This window comes from Danio rerio, chromosome 4, assembly GCF_049306965.1.
Source record: "Danio rerio strain Tuebingen ecotype United States chromosome 4, GRCz12tu, whole genome shotgun sequence".
In the NCBI taxonomy this organism is placed as follows: Eukaryota; Metazoa; Chordata; class Actinopteri; order Cypriniformes; family Danionidae; genus Danio; species Danio rerio.
Genome location: NC_133179.1, coordinates 74,636,251 through 74,662,406, shown reverse-complemented (window position 1 = coordinate 74,662,406; position 26,156 = coordinate 74,636,251). Strand labels below are relative to the sequence as shown.

Sequence of the window (26,156 nt, the reverse complement as noted above, 5' to 3'; positions counted from 1 at the left end):
CTCCTCTCGTTGGGGAAATTGGTTAACGACCCTCACAGCCCCGAATGTTGTTTTACAGCGTGCACCAATCACAAACCCATCCTCATGTATGATGTCTGCATTGACTGAAGTTGTGTTAGAGGATGAGGGAGAAATGACTCATGATTGTGTAACGCTTACTTATACACCTACAAGTGAAGTAGCAGAAACGCCCATAGAAAATGCAGAATGGGAATTGTTCGTTGATGGTTCAGCACAAATCATTGATGGTAACAGAAGAGCAGGTTATGCGGTAACTTCCACCACTGAAGTAATAGCTACAGGCCGTCTTCCAGATCACTTTTCAGCTCAAACTGCAGAACTAGTAGCTTTAACTAGAGCATGCACGCTAGCGTCAGGATCAGTTACAAATATCTACACTGATTCCAGATATGCTTTTGGGGTAATTCATGATTTTGGTGTCATTTGGCAAAGCAGACAGTTTTTAACTTCTGCCGGATCCCCCATTAAGCATGCTGGATTAGTAAAATACCTGATGTTTGCTATGAAACGTCCTAAGAAATTGGCGGTGATTAAAGTGAAAGCACATCTCACAGCCAATACAATGGAAGCTAAAGGTAATGCTCTTGCTGATGTAGCTGCTAAACAGGCTTGTCATTATGCTAATGTACAAGTATGTTCAGGTAGTACAGCACAGAAAGCAATTCTACCTCCTGAATCAATCCTTGATCTGTACAAAGATGTTCCTTTATATGAAGCATGGACTTGGTTAGACAAAGGAGCCACAGTGGATTCATCTGGCTGCTGGACTAAAGAGGGAAAATATGTCGCTCCCGAATCACTGTTGCCATACTTGTCTCAACAAATACACAATTTGGGTCACAGTGGTCCAGCAACCATGAATCACAGGTTCTCAAATCAATGGTGGAATCCAAAATTCAGAAACATAGCCACTGAGACAGTGAAAAGATGTGTTACATGTCAGAAAAACAATGACATGCCAGCAGCAACTACAGCAGCAACACATACCCCAGCTCCACCGGGGCCATTTCGTCATCTGCAGGTCGATTACATATCATTACCTCCCTGTAAAGGAAAAACTGATGTTTTGATAGTAATTGATAAGTTCTCGAGATGGGTTGAAGCTTATCCAACAGGACGTGCTACAGCTGCACATACTGCTAAATGTCTAATCACTGATTTCATTCCCAGATGGGGGTTACCAGATTCCATTGACTCAGATCAGGGTACACACTTCACAGGACAGGTAGTCAAGGAAGTTTCTAAAATGCTGAAGATTAAGTGGAATCTTCACTGCCCCTACAGGCCACAAGCATCAGGACAGGTTGAACGAGCTAATAGGACAATTAAAACCAGGCTAAGCAAAATGCATCAGGAAGGAGTTTCATGGGTTGAAGCACTTCCAGCGGTACTATGTAGTATGAGAGCATCACCTAACAGATCAGTAGGACTGAGCCCTCATGAGATTATTACTGGACGCCCAATGCAGATGCCAGGTGTAATTGATCTTAGAAATGCTGATGTGCACATCGTCTCAGATGCCCTGATAGCTTACTGTGAAAACCTTACCAAGTCTGTACAGAATGCCAGAGAGAGAGTTGAGTCGTGTTGGCAGAATCCACCGGAAGGTGGACACACAATCATCCCAGGTCAGTGGGTCATGATAAAATCATTCAGAAACAAGCCATTAGAGCCTAAGTGGCTTGGACCACATCAAGTGATGTTGATTACAGCAGCTGCAGTGTTGTGTCAGGGAAGAAAAACTTGGACACATGTCTCACATTGCAAAGTTGTTCCACCACCTACAGGGATAGGATAGGACACACAGAACAGTGGGGTACCCAGGGAAGAACTGATCCTTTAGGGATTGGGGGCCACCCCTGGGCGAAGACATCCCAATAGAATATCCCCCATTTATTAGTCCATCCTAACCTTACTGTTCTTTAGGTGTCATGGGAATTAAGAAATAGGGAAAGAAGGAACAACTATAGCAGAATTAGAATGAACAGAGGATACAAAACTAGTGTTTTATTTTTACCTTTTTTTTTTATTTTTTACCTTTTTTCTTTTATTTATTTATTTTTATTTTTTCCTTTTTTTGCAACAAATACTGTTTCGTTGCTTTTGTTTCCTTCTTATTCTGTGCAGATACAACTTGTTGTCCTGAGACCCATAGACACCAACCTTCTCACCTACAAGTCCAGTCACAACCTTCAAGAGGCCATTGCTAAACCAACCATCACAGAAGAAAACACAACGCAGAGAACCACACACAGGAACTTCAGTCATCCATCAATATGATCAAGATTGCCGTACTAGGGATCATCATGAACATCGCACAAGCCATCGACTCACGACGCAACATATTCTTAGAGCTGATGAATATGTCAAGAAATGCCTTGTTTGCTGGAAAGAACATCTGCATGCCACACCCACCTTCAGTAGGAGCAGGAATCCCCTGGGTGGCACACCCCATGTCCAACTGTGACACGTGTACATTATTTGGAGTTCACACCAGTGGAATATACAACAAGAGTACATGTCACAACATCACAACTCCTCCAGCTACTCCGTGTTGCATTCCTGGATTACCATCCTGCAACCTAACTTCAGCAACTCCCATCATGACAGATTTACTACTGCCAATAATTTTTTCCTGGTGCGTGGAAAATAATGCTCCATCCTCAACTCCACTGGGTAAAATTCCTCGCGAACGATGCAACTTTGTCATTGAAATGAGAACAGGATCCCATGTGGACATTACCCCATCAGCAGGGATAAGGGAAAAGAATTTAGAAGCATGTCTCCACGGGACACGATCTCTTCCAAAACTCTTCGCAGTGAATCAGTGGTGCATGATTCCTCCACCAACAGGAACTTTTTGGTTATGTGGAACATCAGCCTATGACATCCTTCCCAGCCAATTCAATGGCAGGTGCACATTGGGCTACGTTCTACCAGCTATCAGAGAAAATACACACGCCACACCAAGCTCTCTACATCTGCATAACTCAGCTCCCACCACAAAGGAAGAAGATGGCTGCATTCCAGGACTCACTTGTGCACAAACATGGTGGTCAAGAACTCTTGGAGCAATAATTCCTTCTTATGGTGTGATGCAAGCCCTTGATCAAGTTAGAAGCTTATCAAATTCTGTTCAGAAACTGGCCAATGATACAGCTTTTGCCCTGGGTAATATCACAAACACTCTTGCTTCACACAAGATAATGATCTTACAGAACAGAGTGGCGTTGGATTACATTCTAGCAAAGCAAGGGGGAGCTTGCACCATCATAGGCCCAGAGTGTTGCACCGGATTAATGGATCTAACCAAGAACTTGAACAAAATTCAACAAGACATACTTGTTCTTTCAGTAAAATTGCACCGGATGATTGAAGACAATTCTTCATGGTTTGGAAACCTGTTAGGAAAACCCTGGCTGTGGATCAAGGAAATAGCTATTCTTCTATTGCTTTTCCTACTGTTGTACTATCTATGCATCCACAGTATCAAATGTTTTACTCAACATTTGACCCACGCCCATGACGAAGAAATGACAGTTCCAACCAGAACAGAATATTATCTATAAGAAATCCATGGACTTTAACGGCATGTTTGTTCCTGTGTCAACATGTCATTTGTAAATATAGACAGTAAAAACTGAGCAAGTAGTATGCGCCTGTAACCATAATACGTTACAAGAATGAACTTTTTTTTAGTGTATAAATTTATTTATTGTGAGAGTTTTTTTTTATAACTCTCAAAGGGGGAACTGTGGAAATATAAATTTCTAGCATCTAATTCCAAATGAACAATACTCTACGTATAACTGAAAAGTTATTTTCTTTGGTTTTTTTAAATTAAATCATTGCATTGACGTGCCATATAGGAGGGACATTTAACCTTGCCTTGCTGACTACAGACTTCATTTGTATGCTAAAGTGATGTAATTAATGGTTTCACAGCATGGCTGTATCTATTGTATTCCCTGTCTCCAGAACATCATTTGCAAATTGTTGTAATGATGTACTTATCTATTGATGAGGTCAGCATGGCACCCAGACTTCATTTGCAACCATGGCACCCAGACTTCATTTGCATGCTTTGTTTTACTGTCCCCCAAGACTGACCCCACCTACATGCTGTAAGATGTATAAAATGTATTATGTTTTGCTGTGGAGTTGAGAGTTTGCTTTCGATGACGCCACAGCCACGCTGAGTTTCCTCTTATTAAAAAGGATTCTGCTTTGAAGACAACCGAAAGATTCTCCCTGGTTTTTTGTGGGCTCTTAGAAGTTTACAACAGACATGGACGTAGAAAGAATGATCAGAAATTATAATGCGTGTGTACTGAATCAACCCTTGCTAGAAGATTGGGTGTTGATTTGGTGGGTCCTATCGAGAATGTGTATTTACTCATTGTTTTAGACTACTACACATCATACCCTGAAGCAGTAGTCATAAATGACATAACTTCGGAGACTGTTACCAAGGAAATGATGAAAATCTTTGCGCGATTTGGATATCCCTTAGAGGTTGTGACGGATAACGGCAAGCAATTTGTGGGAAAAGTCTTCGAAGCATTCCTGAAAACTAGTGGAGTTATGCACATTAAAGCTTCACCGTACTATCCTAAAAGTAACGGTAAAATTGAAAGATTCCATCGCTATCTGAAGAAAGCCTTCAAAGCAGCTAAAAGTGAAGGAAGAAAATGGAGAGAAGAATTATCGAAGATTCTACTTGCTTATCGCTCAACACCACACAGAGCATCAGGTGAGACACCAGCCAATCTGATATTCGGACGAGATGTTCACACAAAGTTACCTAGCCTCATTACCGAAAGTCGAGATACAAAAGACATCGAAAGTCATCATAAACTCGATAAAGAAAAAATGAAACAGCATGCAGACATGACAAATCGAGTTAAAGAACACAACTTTAAGTTGGGAGACATAGTATATGTTGCAAGTATGGAAGATGGAAAGCTAGACTCGAAATAGAGACACTCGCTATGTATTGCTCAAGCATACGTCAGACAGTTCGTTTGAAATTGTCAATGTAGAAGATGGATCCAGGATCGTGAGAAATGTGAAACACTTGCGCCATGTACCTGTTCCATTGGAGATCAGCATGCCAGATTCTGCTGAAAACTGGAGTGATGAAGGAGCTCAAGAGACATTGTTGAAGTCAGATGTTTCAGAGCAGTCACAGATTTTCTCAGTTACAGTACCAGAGACTACTAACAAGCCTGTGACTACTCGTAGCGGTAGAGTGGTTAAGAAACCTGCTCGTTTCAAGGACATAATTATGTAGATGTTTACATAGGCCCCGTTTTCTGATTGTTTATTTAGTTTAGACTTAAAAGAGGTTGAGTAACAGTAACATGAAAATATGTTTAGGTTTATTAAGATAATTTGTGTTTTGGGGTTATTTAAAGTTCTTTAATACTAAAGATGGGAGGGATGTAGTATAGTGATATCGCGAGAAGAGCGAGACTTGAGGGACGAGAGTTAGAGATCAGTTATGGAAGCACTGAGTTGAGAGTTGTTAATAAAACAGTTATCTGAACAGTAATCTGAAAGTGCACCGTGCTTAAAACTATTGATTCTATTGAGTCGACTCAGAATGAATGATTCGTCCTTTGTTTGGCTCTTTTGTCTGCTCGCGTTGACATCAATACAGAACATAGCCAAATATGAAGTGCCGGATCCAGTAAAACATAAATGCGCGCCTTTCCCTTCAGAAACTAGCAGAGTGTGATGGATCATGGGAAGCAAATCATAATGCAAAGATTACCATCACAGAGAGATCGCCAGATATGTGGCTGTGGGGAATAAAGTGTTAAAGTTCAATTTCACAACAATACCACAGTTTACCATTTGCTGTGTTTGTTTTCTGTCATTTTTCTGATGACTGATACAATAGCCTACGCTGCAGGTCAAGCAGAGACATGGGCTGCTGGTCAGTGATCCAATCATAAAAAAATCAGTAACACCTGTACTTTCTAGTGATTGGGCCGTAAAGACACCTTCATAAAAGGAGAAGAAGGAGTAGCCGAGGAGACTCTCACACACATACACACACAGTAAGCAGCACTACCTGAAATAAAATAAACAGTTGTGCTTACCTGCCATAGCCAACCTGGGGCCTCATGTATCAACGCTGTGTATGCACAAAAACTTTGCGTAGGCCAGGTTTCACGCACGCGTTTGGATTCACTAACGACTCCACGCCAACTTCATGTCTGGCATACACGCATTTCTATGGGACGAGATCATCTACATGTCTAGCAGGTTTATGAGGTATGACCAGCCAAACATTAAATCGCAACTTGCAGCGATCGCCAGTTTCCCCAATGTAATCAGAGCAATCGACTGCACACACATTGCTATAAAGGCGCCGTCTGAAGACGAGTTTGCATACGTGAATCGGAAACGTTTCCATTTAATAAATGTGCAAATAATATGTGATGCTCAAATGCGCTTAACATAATACACACAGTTATAAATGATTCCTACTTGTCTTCCTCGTGATGAAGAGTAGGCTAAATCTGATATGTAGTGGGAGAAAAAAAAGAATGAGTTCATCAGATGCTGGATTCAAATCGAGGTTCATGAATGACAGTGTCAAAACATGTTGCCATGTGTGTTACGAGCTACGCCACTCACGCTGCTAATGTCGTCCCTCTTTAGCTTTGTTGTCTCTGTCGACCAAACGGGCAAAAATCACTCAATTAGCTCATTCCAACGACAAACTTGCAAATAACACTGTGTTTCTCCGGTCTACCTCCGAAAGCAGCACCTCCAAATCACATTCTGTTCAAAGTTTCTCTTCTTGTTTGCTTTTGCCGTTGCTTTTTCGTTGGGTGTTCCCAAAGTAGAGTCATTAGCATATTCATACAGGGGAGGAGGCAGGGAGGGGTTTTGCGCTCGTGCATGTTGAGCTCAGTTTCAAGTTCATTCGGATGTACAAAGAAAATATGCGTGGGATTCGGCGTACTCAGTGTTTCATTCATCTGAATTTTATACTGCGTATATGTGCGCAGTATACTTATGCGTATACTTATTCCTAATCAATTGCACACAGCAGATGGTATACTGTGGTATGGTTGCTATTGCATTGCATTATAGGACCTTAATCTTTTTGGGTTGGTGTTTGTATACGCTACAAAAACCTTGTAATAAACTGCGTTTTCTGTTATTTTACTAATTGATTCCTCTAGATATTATTTCTTACACATTATATTATTTCAAACTACTAAAGTTTCAATAAAAGTCACTTTGTTAAACTGTAGAGCATAAAAAGGTGGCAGAGCACAGATTATCCCCCCATAATACAACGCACCACCGCAAATAAACAGAAAACACCATAATACAGAAACCATTGATTACCAGATGTTTTACAGTATACAATTAGTGCAAAATCTGCAGTTCAAGTGTGTTTTGTAGATGCTGCAAGTGTGTACTCTCTACTGTTTTTTCTAGTGTAGGTCTATATATATCACCTACATTTAAAAAGCCATTAAAGCTCCACTTGTTAGCAACTAAAAGCATTATTATTACTGGTTAAAACGCAGATATAATGAAGTACTTTTAAGTATGTAACATACTGTCTCACCAGAAGCAGAATCCCACGTTCAGCTGTGCTTTTAGAGTCTCTCTTCTGATATAACGTTACACCAGCGCAGTGTTTCCAGTGTAGCTGTTTCTCTGAACTGAAACAGAAAGCAGGAGTGTGTGAAATCATGATGGATGGGACACAGCTGGTCATCTTCTCCCTTAAGCTGAACATGTCTGGTCAAATATTATGTACCGTCATTATGACAAGTTTATAAACTAATTTTAAAAAAAATCACTGCTTATGATTGACCGTGGCTGGTCTAACACGTGATTCACCAATCAGATAAATAACCAGAGTTTCTTACCTCAGTTATCTTTGTCTTGTTAAGTCCCCCTTTTCACCCCCACTCCTACTCTGTTCCTTGACAGGGCGACTTGCCAGCCCAGTGGTTAGCGATGTTGCCTTAAAAATGTTACTGGTTCAAGTCTTTACCAGGCTAGTTGACGATCCTGTGTGTTTACATGTTCTCCAAGTGGTTGTGTGGGTTTCCCCCAGGTTCACTGGTTTCCTCCCACAGTCCCAAGACATGCGACATAGGTGAATTGACCAAACAAAATTGGCACCAGCAATATATCTCTCCATAGCAATGACTAATTTGTCATTAGCTATAAATAAGCAGTGGACTTATTATTACTTATTATGTTGGTATATATTCTAATATTGGAAATAATGAACTTGCACGTGGAATAGACGCGATATGTAAAAGATATGCTGCTATAGTTAATCCACTGTGTGTGTGTGTGTGTATTAGCCTTGGTGTATAAGCTCGGAACTTTAAACTAGCGCACAGATGGCATATCTTTGTTTAGTTGCAGCCGTTTCGATTTGTGCAACATAAGCGCGGCGTTGAGAAGCCTTTACGAGTAATGTCTAAATGTTTTCGACTGCTCGCACCACTCACTCGCTTAATGTCAGGTGACTCACGCTCTGCGCAGCCTTCATCTGCAGCTCATGCTGTATTGAACAGACGCAGGTCACTTCATATCTATAGCGGCCGTTATTCAAATGAACTGAATTTATTTTTGACGTCTTAGATGGCCGGAATAAATTGTCCGAACTTGGCTCTTGGGAGGTCAATTGAATAGCCCTGACCTACACTGTGACCAGTGATGTTTATGGTGTCATATGCTGATTTTTTGTGTTTGTTAACATCATCTAAAAGTCCCTCAAGAGCTGTAAGAGAGTGTATTTCAACAGAAACACGTTGACGAGACGAGACATGTCAAGAAGGTCTTCTTAAAAAATATCGCAAGCAAAGATTGTTTTCGTAATATCAGATCTCTTCCAGTCAGAAACAAAAGGCCTATCTTGGTGGGAAGGAAAAAACAAATGTGGCCAAGTATGACGACCCATGCTCTGCATCCAAGTGCACATAGCAGTGAACGCACACATACACACACACTGAACACACATGCGGAACAGTTGGGGGATTTGGTGGTGTTATTCAGGGGCAAAGAGAGTGCTGTTTATATCTGTAACATGAAGACTGATCCAGGCGTTGTAAGCTGAGAGTTTGACAGTAATGCACAGATAAACTGTCTCCTTCCACATGCTGGTTTTAGCTGGTTGACAAGCCTTGTTATATACAGTACAATGTTTTATATACAGTACAGTTTAATTTAAATCTTCTCTCCATTAAACACATTTTTTTATACAATATCAGATTATATATATATATATATATATATATATATATATATATATATATATATATATATATATATATATACAGCTGAAGTCAGAATTATTCACCCCCCTGTTTAATTTTCCCCAATTTCTGTTTAAAAGAGAGCAGATTTATTTACACATTTCTACATATAATAGTTTTAATAACTCATCTCTAATAACTGATTTATTTTCTCTTTGTCATGATGACAGTAAATAATATTAGACTAGATATTCTTCAAAACACTTCTATATAGCTTAAAGTGACATTTAAGGGCTTCACTAGGTTAATTAGGGTAACTAGGCAGGTTAGGGTAATTAGGCAAGTTATAGTATAATGATGGTTTGTTCTGTAGACTAACGAAAGAAAAAAAATTTGCTTAAAGGGCCAATAATATTGACCTTAAAATGGTGTTTAAAACATTTAAAACTGCTTTTATTCTAGCCGAAATAAAACAAATTAGACTTTCTCCAGAAGAAACAATATTATCATACATGCTGTGAGAGTACTATAATTCACAGGCATCAGTTGCTGCATAATAATAGTTTAATATCTGCTACATGAAAACTATGGGCTTATCATACACCGGTGCAATGTGGCGCAAGAGTTGTTTTGACATTTTGCGCCACGCTGTTTAAGTAGCGAATACATTTGCACTCATATGTGCACCCATAGGCGTTCTGCTCTAAAAAAGCAGGCGTGTTTCGGCGCGTTGCTATTTTGAGAACCTATAATAGTCTGTTCTTTAGACCAGAACAAACCCAGGTTTGTGCCTCATTTACACACTGCTTAATACACACAAGATGTAGAGCAATACGCAAATATCTTTACATATGAAAATGAATTAAAATATTGAGGATATGTATAGGATATAAATATAAAGGATTAAAATATTACAAAACATATTATTTTCTAGCCTACATAGATATGAAAAATCACTGCCTTCATGCCTTCATCACGGGAGGCTTTTTCAGTTCATAACAATTTGCTTTTGTATAATATTATTATTAGCAGTATTATTTATTATATCCATATTTATATTTGTTTTATTAAAAACAAGCTTAGATTTGTCCACCTGTCAGATTTTAGATCATATGGGGCACAGCATGTGTTTTAGGATATAACTCAGGTTTTTGAGCACACTTCATTATTATTGTTCATTTATTCGTTTGCTGGAAATTAGAACTGAATTTAGAAATAGTTTTGAAACGAATCTTTGCGCTTAACAAACAAAATTAATTATTTATAGGCTAATTGATGTCTGTGCGTAAAGGTTTCCCTATCCAAGAGCGAAAGTGAATTATGAGATGGCTCATCTCTCATTCTCGTGCTGTAGATGATCTGTTTAACTGTTTTCTTTCTAGTGAAATGCTCAGTTTTTCCACTTTGCGTCCTGTAAATAGCAAATATGCCATGACGCGAAGCAGCTGGCTCTTAAAGGGAATGGGAGATGAGACTCTGATTGGTTTATTCTCAAATCACACCTATAACTCATTAAGAGAATAAACTCAACCCTTTTAGACCATGCGCCACGGCGCAAAGCGGAAAATTTAGATGGTATGTTGCATTCTGACACGCCCTAAAATCGTTTGCACCCTGCACTTTGCGTTTTGCGTATGGACTGTCAAAATAGAGGACCCTAGGTGTCATTAGCTGAGAGTTTGTGACAGGAATACAGTTAAACTGGCTCATTCCACATTAAAAATACTATAGTAAATACTGTAAATATAGTAAATTATAGTAAATACTGTAAGTTTTTTGACTATATAGTTCATCTCTGGTGATTCAACAAAACTATAAAAAGGGGAACCTGTTTTTTTTTTTTTTTTTTTTAAGCTTGGGAATTATTTCATTGTTGCTATCAAGATATTTGTCAGACCACAAGCAGTACAGCCACATGAGGTGCTGTGCATTGAGTTGAGGTGCCTTCAACTTAAATTTGAAGCTGTAGACTTAAAGAAACTGGAGTGATGTGGACTCTTGTGACTTAAATGACTTCAAGCAATTTAAGACCCATTAACACAGCGGATACAATTCGTGTCATTTGATGAACTGCCAACAACCGAACCATAATAACCGAAGAAACTCACCTTGCAAGCCTCCCGTCTGTCCACACACCCATAAAATCCCAACAACATGGAGTATTACACTGCAAGGGTCCAGGCAATTCAATTCAGTAAAACATTTAGTCCACAATAAATTATACGTTGATAAACATCCACAGATTGCACTGCTGTCATTTTAAACTACTAGCCAGGGTAATCAAATGTGTAACGCATTCGGTAGAGTAGCGTCTTTTCAGATGTAAACATTAGCCACTGATATTTTGACATCAAAATAGCTGCCAACCTGGGGCCCGTTCTTCGTACGTGGATTACTCAGTTAGCTGGATTTGGATATTGACGATTTGACATGATCCAGGATCGTTTCGTTCTTCAAAGCTGATGCGAGAGTTGTTGTCATGGCAACAGTTCTGCTAGGTCAAACCTGGTCTGGAGCAGTTTCAGTTCATATAAACAGGATTAGATCGGCTCAGTTCCAGCAAAGATAATACAGAAAGTATGTACCGAGTTCTGATATTTTCTTTCAGTAGTAGTTATATACACTTGAGAAAATGGTACACATTTTTTAACTTTATATATATAAAGTTATAGTCATTAATAAAATAAATTAAGTTATACATATTAATAAAACTTTTGCAATCTGCACCCTCAAAATGAAAGTACAAAGATTGCCTCTTGCTGGTGCAAAGAGAAAACTTATTGATATGAACTTTTTAGATCGCTTTAGTACAAATTGTGTATAATAGAAATGCAGAATATGTGACTTTTTTTAAAGCAATAATACATTTATGCAGTCATAAACATGTTTTGATAGTTATTATGCCGGTAATTTGATGCTTTACAAAAGTTGCAGACACTTTTACCAATATGAAAACGCTTTTGTAAACAACCAGTTATTCTTTACACCGATTAAAAAAACGGCTATTATAATAATGAAAATCTTTTCTAAATGTGGAACTAAATACACTGATTTGCATTGAAATACATGATGAATACTCTTGACACATGAAAGTGTAAAGCCTGCAGCTCACAACAAATGTGAAGTTACTGCGTGTCATATTTAACAAACCATTTACTGCTAATTTGATGTAATTTTGCTCACATGGATAATTGAATATTAATCAGATGATGTCATTACGCTGCTGTGCCGTCAGCCAATCGTTGCATTGCTGATCATGATTTCGAGGATTGATAGATCAGCGATCTCAGATCAGTTTATCCAGACATTCTAATCTGATTCGTGAACTCGTTTGAAGAACCAAATTAGCGAGAGATCAGTTATCGGGATGAAAAGATCCGGGATCTGCCAAATAATCTTAGATCATTTAAGCGAGGTACGAAGAATCGACCCCTGTGCACTCTTGGATTGAAAACAACAACTTCCGCTACTGAGAAACTTGTAAATGTGAAAAGGGTTCATGAATAACGAACAAGCATGTAATATGCTAGTGTTTAAAATATATGGAAGATAGGAAGGAGCTATAGATATCTTAAGGAGAAAGGTAAGGAGAATAAAGATCCAGGATGCCTACGGTTATATGAGTTTGGTTGCAGATGGTTGAACCTGTGATCCAGGAGAAACTGTGGTTTTTGTCTGCCCCGTAGTACACTAGACCGGCTCTATACCCTCACCAGGGTGCTCGAGGGTTCATGGGAGTATGCCCAACCTGTCCACATGTGTTTTGTGGACTTGGAGAAGGCAGTCCCTCGTGGCATTCTGTGGAGGGTGCTCTGGGAGTATGGGGTCAGAAGGGCTATGTTAAGGGCTGTCTTGTCCCTGTATGAACAGAGTAGGAGTTTGGTTCGCATTGCCGGCATTAAGTCAAAATTGTTTCCAGTGTATGTTGGACTCCACAGGACTGCCCTATGTCACTAATTATGTTCATAATTTTTAGGCGTAAAAAAGGATAGAAGTCTGTTCGTAATATGTCATAGTGACTCATACGTCCATACACAAGAGCATCACGAGAGTTTACATTTGCAAGTTGGTTGGAGGCATAAATGGCAAGGAAGACAAGCAAATAAACTTCCCGCTTGACAGTGATTAATCAGAGGAGGATGTTTCTGATGAACAGAGTAACATTCCATCCGTAACAACATCCGTTCCATCCAACACTGTGGTAAATACATTTGCGTTTTAAGCAAATTTACAAGATTGCTAAGGGGCTCTTTCTTACTTTTCTTTACAGGAATTCCAGTAGCCAGCTCCAGAAACAGAACTGCTTCCAACACCCATCCCTCCCTATTTAGAGATGATATTCCCATGAATCACCCCTTGCACAACTTTCACAAACCTCTATCTTCCTCATACTACAAGCTGTCCGAACTTCCCCTACTCATTACATCATTCATTATCCACCTCTATTCAAATGCATTCCACCCTCCACAAATGATACCCATCCATCTATGCAGGCCAGTTGCCACCCACCCTTCAACATCCAAGGGCATGACCCAGCTAGTCTGACACCCAGGGACGAGGGCATGACTCAGCCACAACAAATCTCCAAGGGCGAGGACACGACCCAATCGCCTTTTGTTCCTTTCTTCCTTCTAGCTGCGAGTACTACTCAGCTTTCTCCCCTTATCACTCACCTTTTTCCGCCCAAGCCCCCCGTCACCCCTGCCCCACCTTATATTTGAGTAGTTGGTTTGAAAAATATTTTGGTCTCCTTTAAATTTACAAGAGGTTTTTAAGCAAGTTTGGTTTCCATGTAACTCCAAAAAGAGCTTTATATTGTAATGGATGTAATTCCTGAACGATAATGCTTTCCAGATGTTATGATAGATTACCCAACACCATGTCTACATCCACACACACTCCACTGAGAAAATGTGTATTTTTATCACAACATTCCTCACGTAACACCAATATTAGATCTCTCTTTCAAAAGGAAATTGTATAAACTTGTAATTGTAAGACTGATCAGATATAATGGAAACAAAAGTTTGGACTTTGCCTTTAAAATAACTAACAAGATTAGAGAAATTTCATTCACAGTTACATAAATTGTACCCAGACAAGTTTAAGTTTGTTCAACAATAGAAGTAAATTGATTAAGTTTAGTAGCACTTTATTGTGAGTGACTGTCAATTTATGACTGAGGAAACTGACTTTCTGAAGAAGAGTTAAAAAAAAATTATTTATTCTTGCAGATTATACAGCATCAAACTATTAAACATGCGCAAAACAACCAGTACAGTGATTATTTTTTAAATAAAGAAAATAATCTAGGCTGTATATATAAACCTCACACATTAGCCCCTTTCACACATACAGACCTTTCCGGTAATTTGCCGGAATGCTGCGCTGTGTGAATGCAGAAGGAAGATTACCGTAATAAGCGCGTGCACGTCTAGAACGTGCTGACGTGAGACGTCTGCTTTAGCCAATCACAACAGTCAGACGCATTTACGTCCGCGCGGTTTATGAAAATAAAAGCCTTCGAATATTTTTCCAGACACATTTAGCTGCTAGAAGTTAGTCAGATCACGTTTATATGTTCTTCTTAATGCCAACTGTGTAAATAATCATTGATGAGATGCTTATGATAAGCCGTTGTTTGTTTACCTTCAAGCTTTGCGTGTGCCTGTGAAACAGCCTGTGAGCGCCTGCACACGCACATATTATGAACATCTCGACATGCGAAAGTGATCCTGCGAAAGTTGTTCACAATATTGATCATCCACAGAGTTTGTGATTTAGTCAAATGTTCACAAATACCAGCGCAGCCGTTTAAAGCTCATTTGTGGTGAATGATGTCAGAATTTACCGGTATTTTGGAATGGATGTGTGAATGCTCTTTTCCGGAAAATTTCCGTAACGTCCTCGCCTGTGTGAACAGAGCTTTTTTGAATATACCAGTAAAGTCTTTCCGGAAATTTTCCGGGTATTTACCGGTATCACTGTGTGAAAGGGGCTATTGTCTCACTCATTGCAACGTCTATGCCAATATCATCGATTTAGCATATTTTTTGTATATTTTTATTCCAGCTCCATTTTCCCCCACATTCCAAACACATGCGCTATAGGGGAATTGATTAACTTAATTGGCTGTAGTTTAAATGAGCGTGTAATGGTTGCTGCTGGTAGGGCATCAGCTGTGTGAAACATATACTGGAATAGTTGGTGGTTCATTCTACTGTGGTGACCCCTGATAAATAAAGGGACTAAGCCGAAGGAAAGTTAATGAATGAACCTTGCATAAATATGTCAACATAACAGCTCTAAGTTACAACAGAAATACTTAATTTTTTAAGGTAAAATCAAATAGTTTTAAGGGACTGAGTTTACTCACTGTAAGTAATCGCTTTTTACAGTGTAAACAAACTATGTGCATAATTATAAAAGTTAAAGGTGCAGTATGTAAGTTTGGGGCCGGGGGAGGACCACATACTCTGGTCCCCCAGGCTCTGCAATGGTTGGGGAAATTCGAAATTGAACCAAAGCAACCCAATGCAATTGGCTCAAGATTGGCAATGACAATTCTGTAATTGCAACCAGCAGAACCTGAGAGGTAAAAAAAAAAAGTTAGTAAGTTTGACACCCATGGGTTGAACTAGGCATTACATTCCTGGATCAAAACCAATGCAAGTGCAGGTTGCCAGAGTCTGACTATTGAGCCTAAAGGCTGCCTTAAGTTGTGTCCTAAATAAAAGCAACAGCATGCAATAGAAGGAATATTCTCCATATTAAAAGGAGTTTTTGTCCTAATCAACACCTCAAATTGATATATTAGAAACGGTTTTCATAGCTGAACAACAGAAAACTGACAATGATTAGCTCAGGTGCACCTCATGTGCTTTATTCAATGTAAAATGCTAATAATAATGCAATTTTACATGCCATGTATTGCCATACTACTGAAAGCAGCAGCAGATAGTTCAGCTCAGATCTGAAAAATAAAACAACTCTTTGAGATTGAACTTCAGAACTGAGACTCGGTGCAAACCAACACATATCAGTGAATTACGTTAAAGAGGTTTAATGTGTTTATGAGATTATAAACCTTTCCATGTGGAGTGCAGTGAGTGCACTATTCTGTGCTGCTGAATGGCTGTGTTTACATTTCTGTCATGTTTTGTCTGCTGCAAACAGCTAAACTGCTTATCACTGCGTATCTGGTTACGTAGCGTGTTGTTAGGACACGGGGTTACGATGTAACCTGCTCACCTACTATTTACGTTCATAATATTTATATTATTTGCTAATTAATAATCTCATGTGGAACTCTGAATCTGCGTTTTATTTCTGAGTCTGCTACTGTCCACCAGAGGTCACATTTCGGTCATGGACGCATGCTTTAAGAGGCTTTCTGACTGAATGAATGAATAAAATATGCTGATGTCCACCAAGGCAACCCAGAGTGCTAAAATATGATTGGCTAAAGTGGAATTGGGCGGGTTAAATGACCAAAACAAAGACAGCCGTTACGGCACGGAAAACACACTTTCAAAGCAGAATATCTGACTTCAGCATTGTTCTTCAGATAAACAAGAATGTTCTTAGCATGTTTCCGAAATATCTGCAAACATATGATGGTGTTTTTATGCTTTAGAAGAGTCAAAATCTGACATACAGCACCTTTACGTTAGGTCAATTGTTTTACTGATTTTTTTTAAAAGTAAAATCAACTTGTTTTTTTAAGGCAATGGGTTTACTTAATTTTTTTAAAAGTAGCATATCTCTTTTTACAGTGTAGGAAACCCAGTACCAAAGCAGCCTAACCACAGATATGCCCGCTTGTTTCATCTTGACCCACGTTTAATTACATTCAGCGTACTCCGGGGGAGATTCTGCAGGAGGGTGTTGAAAGAAAGGGTTGCTGGCCACAGGAATCTGGAAGACAAAATGTATACGGTCAGCTTTATTTAGTGCTTACTTATTGCCCCGTTACATTGTTTTGGTGATTTTTACTTGGGAACTATTTTACTAAAAGTCTATTTAGGGTGTGGTGTAAGCTTCTCTTACCTCTGAGGTGTTTTGGAAATAATTGGGCTGTGGAGACGCAACTGGGGAAACAGATGGCACCTGTGGAAGAAATCACAGATACTTCTTACTAGAGACCTGCTAGGACAGGGGAGGCCAACCCTGTTCCTGGAGAGCCACCTTCCTGCAGATATCAGTTGCTACCTATATCAAACACACCTGCCTGTAATTATCAGGTGGTGTTCAGGTCCTAATTAATTGATCCAGGTGTGTTTGATATGGATAGCAACTGAAATCTGCAGGAAGGTGGCTTCCTTCAGCAGAATTCGAATGAGCCATTTTAATTTAGATTAATTCTAAGATTACAGCAAGATTAAGCTAGATTTAAAAAATTATCTACAGTTTTTATTCATTTCATTATGTTTGTTGATCTACCTGTGCTTCGTTAAACCAGCCTAGGCTAGTTGGCTGGTTTTAGCTGGTCGACCAGGCTGGTTTTAGAGGGGTTTTGGCCATTTCCAGCCTGGTTTAAGCTGGACATAGCTGGTTTTGGCTGGGCTCCCAGCCTGGCTAGGCTGGTCAAGCTGGTTTTAGCTGGTCATCTCCAGCTAAGACCAGGCTGGAAATGGCTGGAAACCAGCCTGGAAGTGGCCAAAACCCCTCTAAAACCAGCCTGGTCGACCAGCTAAAACCAGCCAACCAGCCTAGGCTGGTTTAGGCTGGTTTTTTCAGTAGGGTTGTGAGCAAATCCAGCCTGATCTCATAAGGAAACGTCCGTATTTTACGTTTTGTCAGTTTAGTAGCTAATTTGTACGAGTTCAGTCGTACGAAAAAGTACGATTTTAAAAATAGGCGTGGCACCTAATCCCACCCATCATTGGCTGATGAGCAAATCGTACTAAATCATTTGAATTAGATCGTACAAATTTCGAAGATTTAGCCACTAAAGCAAAAAGATACAAATTGCCGTGCATTGGCAAATCTGGAGATTGGATGAATTATTAAAATAAAATGTCAGAGAAGAGCCTGCATGAATTCAAAACTTACAATGTTTACTTTGCTAGCGCACATTGTTAGTCTTTATTTGTTTGTTTATTTAATCAAATTGAATATAAAATCTGCCTTTCATTCCAACCGTTAGTTTGCTATGAGTGATAGAAGCTCAAAAACAACCCCCCGCCCACTACTCAGTGTATTTAACCGTGTTTGTGGGTTCTTGTGAAGTCCGAACACCCTCAATTTGTCTCTCTTTACCCCTTAATAAGTTCAGCAGATGTATTTCTCACCTGAGGAGGACAGCAGGAGGTGAATTTAGAGGCAAAACCACACAGGTAGACGGAGATGAAGAACTGCAGGATGGTGAACAGCAGCAACACACCACTGATTCCTGAGAACAGAGTCTGAGAGAACATTCAACATGAGCATACATAACTATGAAATTCAGTTTAATAATAATGTTTAAAGGTGCCATAGACTGAAAATCTGGATGTAATCCCATACCATTTCCTCTTTCATATTTAAATTTCCAATTTCTTTGGTTTTAAATGGACATATAAAACTATTTATGAAGAAATGTTGCATTTACCTAAGCCACACATTTACTGGATATCAGAAACCAATTCAAACAACGCATTCTATGGCACCTTTAAGTCAATATTTTAATCCAGGATAAATAATCAGTCATATCTTTAAAGCACTTGTGAAAATCTAGAAAACACTGAGTGCAGATTTAGGTTTTCAAGAGTGTATCGACCACACAGGGATCTTACTGTAACTCTAAAATAAAAAGTTTTGCACCAAAATGATATGAGTATGAAGAAGTTGATGACGTACCATATACATTCTCTCAATTTCACCACAATAATGGCCACTGCAGTAAAAGTAGAGGGGTCCATTACCCAAATCCACTGAAAGCAGAATGAAGGCAATGGCTGCAGTTACAGCACTGAAAATGTTCATTCCAAGAGAGCCTTTCACCTACGGTAGAGGCACAAACATAGAAAGGTTACTTAACATGTTGTCTTGACACACTGTGCTAAAGTAAATGGAAGAAAACATGGAAAGTAATTGGCAAACGAATGAAATATAGAGTCCGAGCACTGAAGGCTCATGTGGATGATTACGTGATGAAATTCTGTCGTATGGCGGTGCAAAAAGGGGCGGGATTAAACAAGGCGATTAGACCCCTGCTGAAAAATCCAGCTTAAACCAGCCTAGGTTGGTTGGCTGGTTTTAGCTTGTCAACCAGGCTGTTTTTAGAGGGGTTTTGGCCACTTCCAGGCTGGTTTCCAGCCATTTCCAGCCTGGTCTTAGCTGGTTAGGCTGCAAAATGACCAGCCAAATCCAACTAAAACCAGCTTGACCAGCCTAGCAGGCTGGGAGCCCAGCCAAAACCAGCTACGTCCAGCTTAAACCAGCCTGGAAACCAGCCTAGAAGTGGCCAAAACCCCTCTTAAACCAGCCTGGTTGACCAGCTAAAACCAGCCAACCAGCCTAGGCTGGTTTAAGCTGGATTTTTTAGCAGGGACATTAAAAAGGTGATTGATTGCTCTATGTTTTAAATTTCTTTTTAAATTTTAAAACCTCGATTGTTCTCATGCTGTCAAGTGATGCGATTTTGCAGGTCAGAGTTCACCAAGCTTGAACCTGCGAAACTTGACGCATGACATTGCGTTTCCGGTGTGACGCATTCGCATGAGTACGAATGGAAGTCTATAGGGAGAAAAGTCCAGTTTGGCCGCAGCTTTAATGTCATGGAGTGAATTTCCGTGTTCATCACCCGTGAAAATCACTGTCAAAAAATATCTTAAACACTTCGTTAAGCAATAATAGTCCTGGTGTGCGTGTGAAAATCTACTTTTTTATTGTGGCTTTCTCCAATGTACAGCTTGTTTGATTATTCCACCGGAATAGTGTCTGGCTGAGTAAAAGGGCATGTTTAGGACCTTCCTAACAAGTTTTAGATCTTTACGAATTGTAATATCTCAATTCAAATACACTATAAGGGCAGGAAAAAAAGAACATTTATGGTTGAATCCCTACAGATCAAATGATTACAAGCACCCAGTGTTTAGACCCATAAACAGAACAAGTGTTGTGTACATACCAAACACAAACTGGTTGGTGAATCATGTTTGTTTTCAGCAGCAATGGAGAGCGAGCCTGCAGCAATGTACTGAAAACAGAGAGAAGAGCACAAATGAAAGCTCATGCTGGAATATATACAGATATACATGGTACTCAACCAGAAAGAGCAGTTTACTGCCATATGAACAACTCCCTCAATGACTAAATGCATTTGCAGTTTTCTTATGCTGTGTTCACGCCAGAAGAAGGTAGATTAATCATGCTATTCATTAGTTTACTGGCTTAATTCCGCATCAAATCCAGTTTATTAACGTGTCAAATTCACTTCACAACAGACGCGGATTCGTGTGATGGGCAGGGCTTCTGTCTGTTAGGTGACTAGCTTTGTTGCTAAATGGCTAACATGGATTTTATTAAGAGAACAGTTGTGTTTATTTGCTTCATGAAGGCTGAAAACAGCGTCGATTCGTTTGGAGCCCAGTCTGAGTCCACAAGATCCTTTTAGAGGTGCGCCCAGCTTTGTGAGTTCATCAACTCCTTCAGAAACTATACCTGGATGATGGAAGCTTCCAGCGGTGCTTCTGACTGAGTCCAGCCCAGTTTGATGAACTGTTGTCATTGTCAGCTGGAGGATTTCCCCCGGGACACCTACAATAAGTGCTACGTCATAATCGTAATCGCTTTAACCAAATCAATCGTGCAAAACACACAAGTCGCGCCGATTCATTCATGCAAATCGTGTCATTCACGCCACCTCATTCATGCGTATCGCACCACAGGATGATGTTTACTCACGTCTTTGCATTGACTTGACATGTAAATCACTTACGCTTGATGCTACTTCCGCTTCTGGTGTGAACGCAGCATTAGGCCCCGATCGGATCTGTTCTATGACCGTGTAAACAAGAAATAAACGCATGCATTCGGATATTCAGGGATGGGTTTCAGGCCTCCTCCATATGTGGAAATAAATTAGATATTTGACAATGCGACTTTTCATTTTGTACGTCATTAAACTTGTGACAATGTGGTACTGTCTGTTTAATGACGTAGAAGGAAGAGCGTGTGTGGAGACACCAACATGGTAAACAACAACAACAGAGGAAACATGGAAGGAGGAAAGTGGTCAGTGGTCGACGGCTGAAGTTACCCGCCTTCTCGCCCTGTGAGGAGAAGAGTCAGTGGAGGACACAATATATAAACGATAAGCGCAAGCTGCGATGACGGCTCTTTTCCTCCTCCTCGGTCTCAAATTGTCTGCATTTGAACCCATTCATTTGTGTTCATTTATAAATAAAAGGGAGTTCCAGTGTTATCAAGCAATGCTGACAACCTTTGGTTTTCATGCCACCCAGTTTATTCAAATAAGTGTCATGTGACACTTTTTACGGCTTTATCTTTATAGTGGCAGTAAATGTGACAGTATTTATTCTGGTTGACTACCTACTGCAGGACAGGTATAATCGTATCTTACAATGAGAGATCCCCAGTAAGGAATGCCACTGAAGACAAAGACGGACTCCGCATAGACTGTAAGCACGATACCAAACAGGAAAGTCAACACACCGATCATTATCTGGACATTCTGTGAGGAATAAGAGAGAACAGTGTGAGAAGGACAAGAACGTAATATTGTACAATAAAAATATATCAAATGTATTGCAAAAGTGATCATTTCACATTCTGATTGGTGGATGTTTTCGTAAAATTGTCCAGTAATCAAGTCATCATGCTTTTCTTCTCAGACAGTCTTATCTGTAACTGTCTAAAGTTAACCTCTAGACCTTAAACACTATCTGATTACTGTACATTTACTGCACTGCCACCAAGGCAACAAGTCAATAAAACTTCAGTGACCTAAAAAAGTCAGCTCTATATTTATAGAAGAACATAAACACCAATTGTTTTGGGTTTTTAAGAGATTTCTCACCACAAGGGTTTTTGTGTGGCCTTTAAGAAAGGCTTGAATTCCTTCAAGAGTCAAAACTCCAGCTTCATGCTGTATGTAAACAGGCACAGGGGAACTGGTCCCAGTCACTATCGGTGCTGTTTGTGTCGGTGGTTGAAGCTTGATGACAACCGTTGAAGAATCCACGGCTTTGACCGTCAACATTTCCGTTTCACAGTGTAAAAATGATCTGTGCACAATCATAATTAAAATGTTTAAAAAGCATGCAGTTGATTTAGTTCAGTATATATATATATATATATATATATATATATATATATATATATATTAGCATAACATCTATATTTTGAATACATTTATAAATGCAGTTGTGCTATCATGGTTATTGATAGAGGTAGATGTATTGTCGTCAAGCTGTTAGACACTAAAAACTCAGAATATACAGTTAAACAGCTCATGTTTAAAATAATCCAGAATGTTTACATTTTAAAAGCTATCACATGTCTACTTAGTGCCAAATAAATACATTAATCATTATATTTTTTACAGCCTTAATTCAAGAACTGATATTGGTATAAAAGTAGTCATATGTACTTTTAAGTATGTAGTGTCTTACCAGAAAGAGAATCCTATGTTCAGCTGGGCTTTTGGACTTCACTCTGAGGTTCAGCTCTCTCTTCTGAGACACGCCAGCACAAAGTCTATGTTTTATGTGCAATTAATGACACTGCTTCCCAGTTTAAAAAAGGAAAGCAGGAAGAGCTCACTTGATCTTGACTGATGGCAAAGGTTTAAGAGTATAGAGAGTAAACAGCAAAAGACAGTTAAACAGAAGTCTTATGTCTTATTTGCAAATAATCTGTATCCCTATTTTGGTAGCTAGTGGAAACTTTCAAAGTGAAACCAGGAATTCTTAAGAATTTATTTAAGACAATTATTAAACCAGGCCAGGGCGATAACACAGTCTAGAGGTATTCAAAACCAGCAGCAAAATAGGCAGATCAGGTGAGCGGCTGCACAGTCTGAAAACCGAAGTCTAATGCTGCGTTAACACCAGACGTGGCACGCGCGTCAAGCGCGAATGATTTACATGTTAAGTCAATGCAAACGCGCGAAAAGACATCCTGCGGCGTGATACGCCCGAATGGCGTGGTGCGAATAGCGCGATACGCACGAGGCGAATTGAGCTTTTTTTGCGTTTGACGCGCTTAACAAGCGTTTCGTGCGAATCTCTAGAGTTCGAAAATCTGTAACTTCAGCGGACATTCGCACCGCGTAAACCAATCAGAAGTTTGCTCATGTGGGGGCGTGATTATGACGTAGAACCTGTTGATGACGTCCCGGGAGAAATCCTCAAGGCGACACTGACAACAAGTCATCAAACTGGGCTTGGCTCAGTCAGAAGCACTTCTGAAAGCCTCCGTCATCCAGGTTCAGTTTCTGGAGGAGTTTATGAGCTCACAGAGCTGGATGCACCCCTGAATACATGTAGTGGACTCAGACACGGCCCTAAACGCATCGACGCTGTTTTTCAGCCTTCATAAAGCACATAAACACTGTTATTCTCTTTATAAAATCCATGTTAGCCATTTAGCAACGAAACTACAGTCACCGGGCAGACAGAAGCCCATCTGCCCATCACGCGAATCCGCATCTGTTCTGAAGTGAATTTGACACGCGAATGAAGCGGATTACACGCCTGAATGAAGCGGAGTTTGACGCGCGAATGCAGCAAGTAAACTCAAATGTTCACCCGGCAATTTACGTGCGAATAGTGCGATTTATCCACGCATTCCGCGTCTGGTGTGAACACAGCATGAGACAGTCAAAGAGCAGTCCAGAACAAGGCAGAAATGTTAGGTAAGCTCTTTAACAACACTCCCACAAACTCTCAATGAGAGAGCGAACATAGAGATTAGATAACAGCAAAATAACTGGACATGAGTGTAATAAAGATGAAGGCATGGAGGAAGGATGTGGAGTACCACCAGCAAAAGCATTTTCTTCAGCCAACGACAGAACTGAAACCAAACATAAACTCCAGGCCTGGTCATAACGCCTTGTTTTATTCTTCCGCTTCTCTGTGAGACTTAAGACTGATGTGCTAACAGGTGATGCTCCTTAACAATAAGCTTGCGTGTGACAATAAAATAGTAAAAGCACAACAAGATGGTTGAGAGTGATTCGTATATTGTTAGCTCCAGCGAATTACATCTCTGAGGGTTTATCTAAACTCATCCAAGGATCCCATATATCAGGCAAGGCTAACTGGTGAGCTGCTTCTGGTACCTGGCAGGGGGCTGGGAAATGTGGGTGGTTCATTGGAGAAAGACCTCCAGCCCACGGTGTTGGCCTAGATGGCCGTAGCGACTCTCACATCAGTGTTTAATCCTTGTTGGTAAGTGCACAGTAGCACCAAATCATTCCACCCACAAGTTGCCACCAGTGTACCGGACTGCAGGTTGTATTCCGTGTTCCTGGAGGATCCATGATGAAAATGGAATAGTTGGTCAGCTGTGAAAAGCATTCATTGTTGGGGCTTCATATGGATTGAACCCTAATCAACGTTGTTTCCAGTTAGCAACAAGATAAAGCCACCTTACAGCTCTGATGGGAATTCTGTAGGTTGCATTTCAATATACAGCTCAACTTGGAGAGCATTAACCGATTCAGTGAAGGGGTCCAGGGATGATATTTCCTTCTAAGATCTGATTATATGGACAGTTTTACCTCTTTATTTATACATGTATGGACTAAGAGAACATATATTTTTACAGTTTGGAAACTATTGACCAATCAGACCACTATTTAGGGAGTGCTGGCCAGCTGAACACTGTCAGGAGGAGTAGATCTCATCCCTGAATTCCCTATTTCACAATCATTCATTACACATGGATTACATGCACGAGAGCTGCCCTGGGATTCTGAAAACTTGCTGATGTTCTGGAAAAGCAGGTAGGAGAAAGAGGAGAGTCTAATCAATGGATGTGGTTGGTGACACTGAAGAAATGCCTATATGGGGACTGAAGGAGACTAAAGCACTCAAAAGCATCGGTGATGGTACATTGGGCAACTTTAAGCAAGGATGTCATTAGTGAGCAACTAGATTAGACACAGTGCAACTAATTAGGTGTCGTGCAAATAATCTGAATCCAAATGCAAAGGCTCAGATTACCTATGGCCTTCAGTGGCGTCACAAGGGCTGGAGAATAACAGAATTCAAAAGCCTTCCTCAAGTAGACAAGGGATGTGCCTTGGCAGAGGTACCGGTGGAGTGAGGCAAACACAGACCCCCTTTGGAGTAACTGTACATAAAACACTGACTAAGAGGATGAGGACAAAGTACAGAAGCTATGTTGCAGCCAGGAGCACACGGTAACTCGAGAGCAAGAGCAAAACAAAAACAGAACTCATGACATTGCTCAATCCTGTTCTTGTAGATCTACTGTACCTTCCTACAGAGTTCAGCTCCAGCCCTGATCAAACACACCTGAACCAATTATTAGGACATGGACAGCACTTGATAATTACAGGCAGGTGTGTTTGATAAGGGTTGAAACTGAAGGTCGATCTCCAGGAAAGGAGTTGGTCACCCGCTGCATTAGGGCAACCGGATCTAGATACAATTATTTTGCCTATTCTTAACATAACATTGTAATATATAACAGAAGATTCATCATCCCTGCTGAAAAAAAATCAGCTTAAACCAGCCTAAGCTGGTTGGCTGGTCAACCAGGCTGGTTTTAGAGGGGTTTTGGCCACTTCCAGGCTGGTTTCCAGACTAGTCTTAGCTGGTCAGGCTGGAAGATGTCCAGCTAAAACCAGCTTGAACAGCCTAGCCAGGCTGGGAGCCCAGCCAAAACCCAGCTTAAACCAGGCTGGTC

General features: G+C 40.1%; 1 protein-coding gene and 1 non-coding gene across 4 annotated transcripts in view; both read right to left on the bottom strand.

The window, feature by feature from the left end:
- The window catches only part of ms4a17a.14 (membrane-spanning 4-domains, subfamily A, member 17A.14), a 51,607-nt gene extending 43,942 nt beyond the window's left edge, over positions 1–7,665 (bottom strand). The window contains exon 1 of one of the 3 annotated variants that reach the window (XR_012402656.1): positions 7,611–7,665. This is a non-coding gene — a transcript (membrane-spanning 4-domains, subfamily A, member 17A.14). Of the gene's footprint in view, positions 1–6,669; positions 6,847–7,610 lie in introns of those variants that run through there. The other 2 variants (XR_011011360.2, XR_012402657.1) reach the window with 2 other exon arrangements.
- Positions 7,666–16,938: 9,273 nt separating this feature from the next.
- Positions 16,939–22,936, bottom strand: ms4a17a.16 (membrane-spanning 4-domains, subfamily A, member 17A.16). Its single transcript, NM_001045464.1, is given in 8 exon segments — positions 16,939–17,186; positions 17,319–17,378; positions 18,563–18,676; positions 19,110–19,253; positions 20,383–20,451; positions 21,838–21,948; positions 22,294–22,501; positions 22,889–22,936. Coding segments are annotated over 7 exon segments (756 nt in total). The 5' UTR covers positions 22,477–22,501; positions 22,889–22,936; the 3' UTR covers positions 16,939–17,111.
- Positions 22,937–26,156: the final 3,220 nt, after the last annotated feature.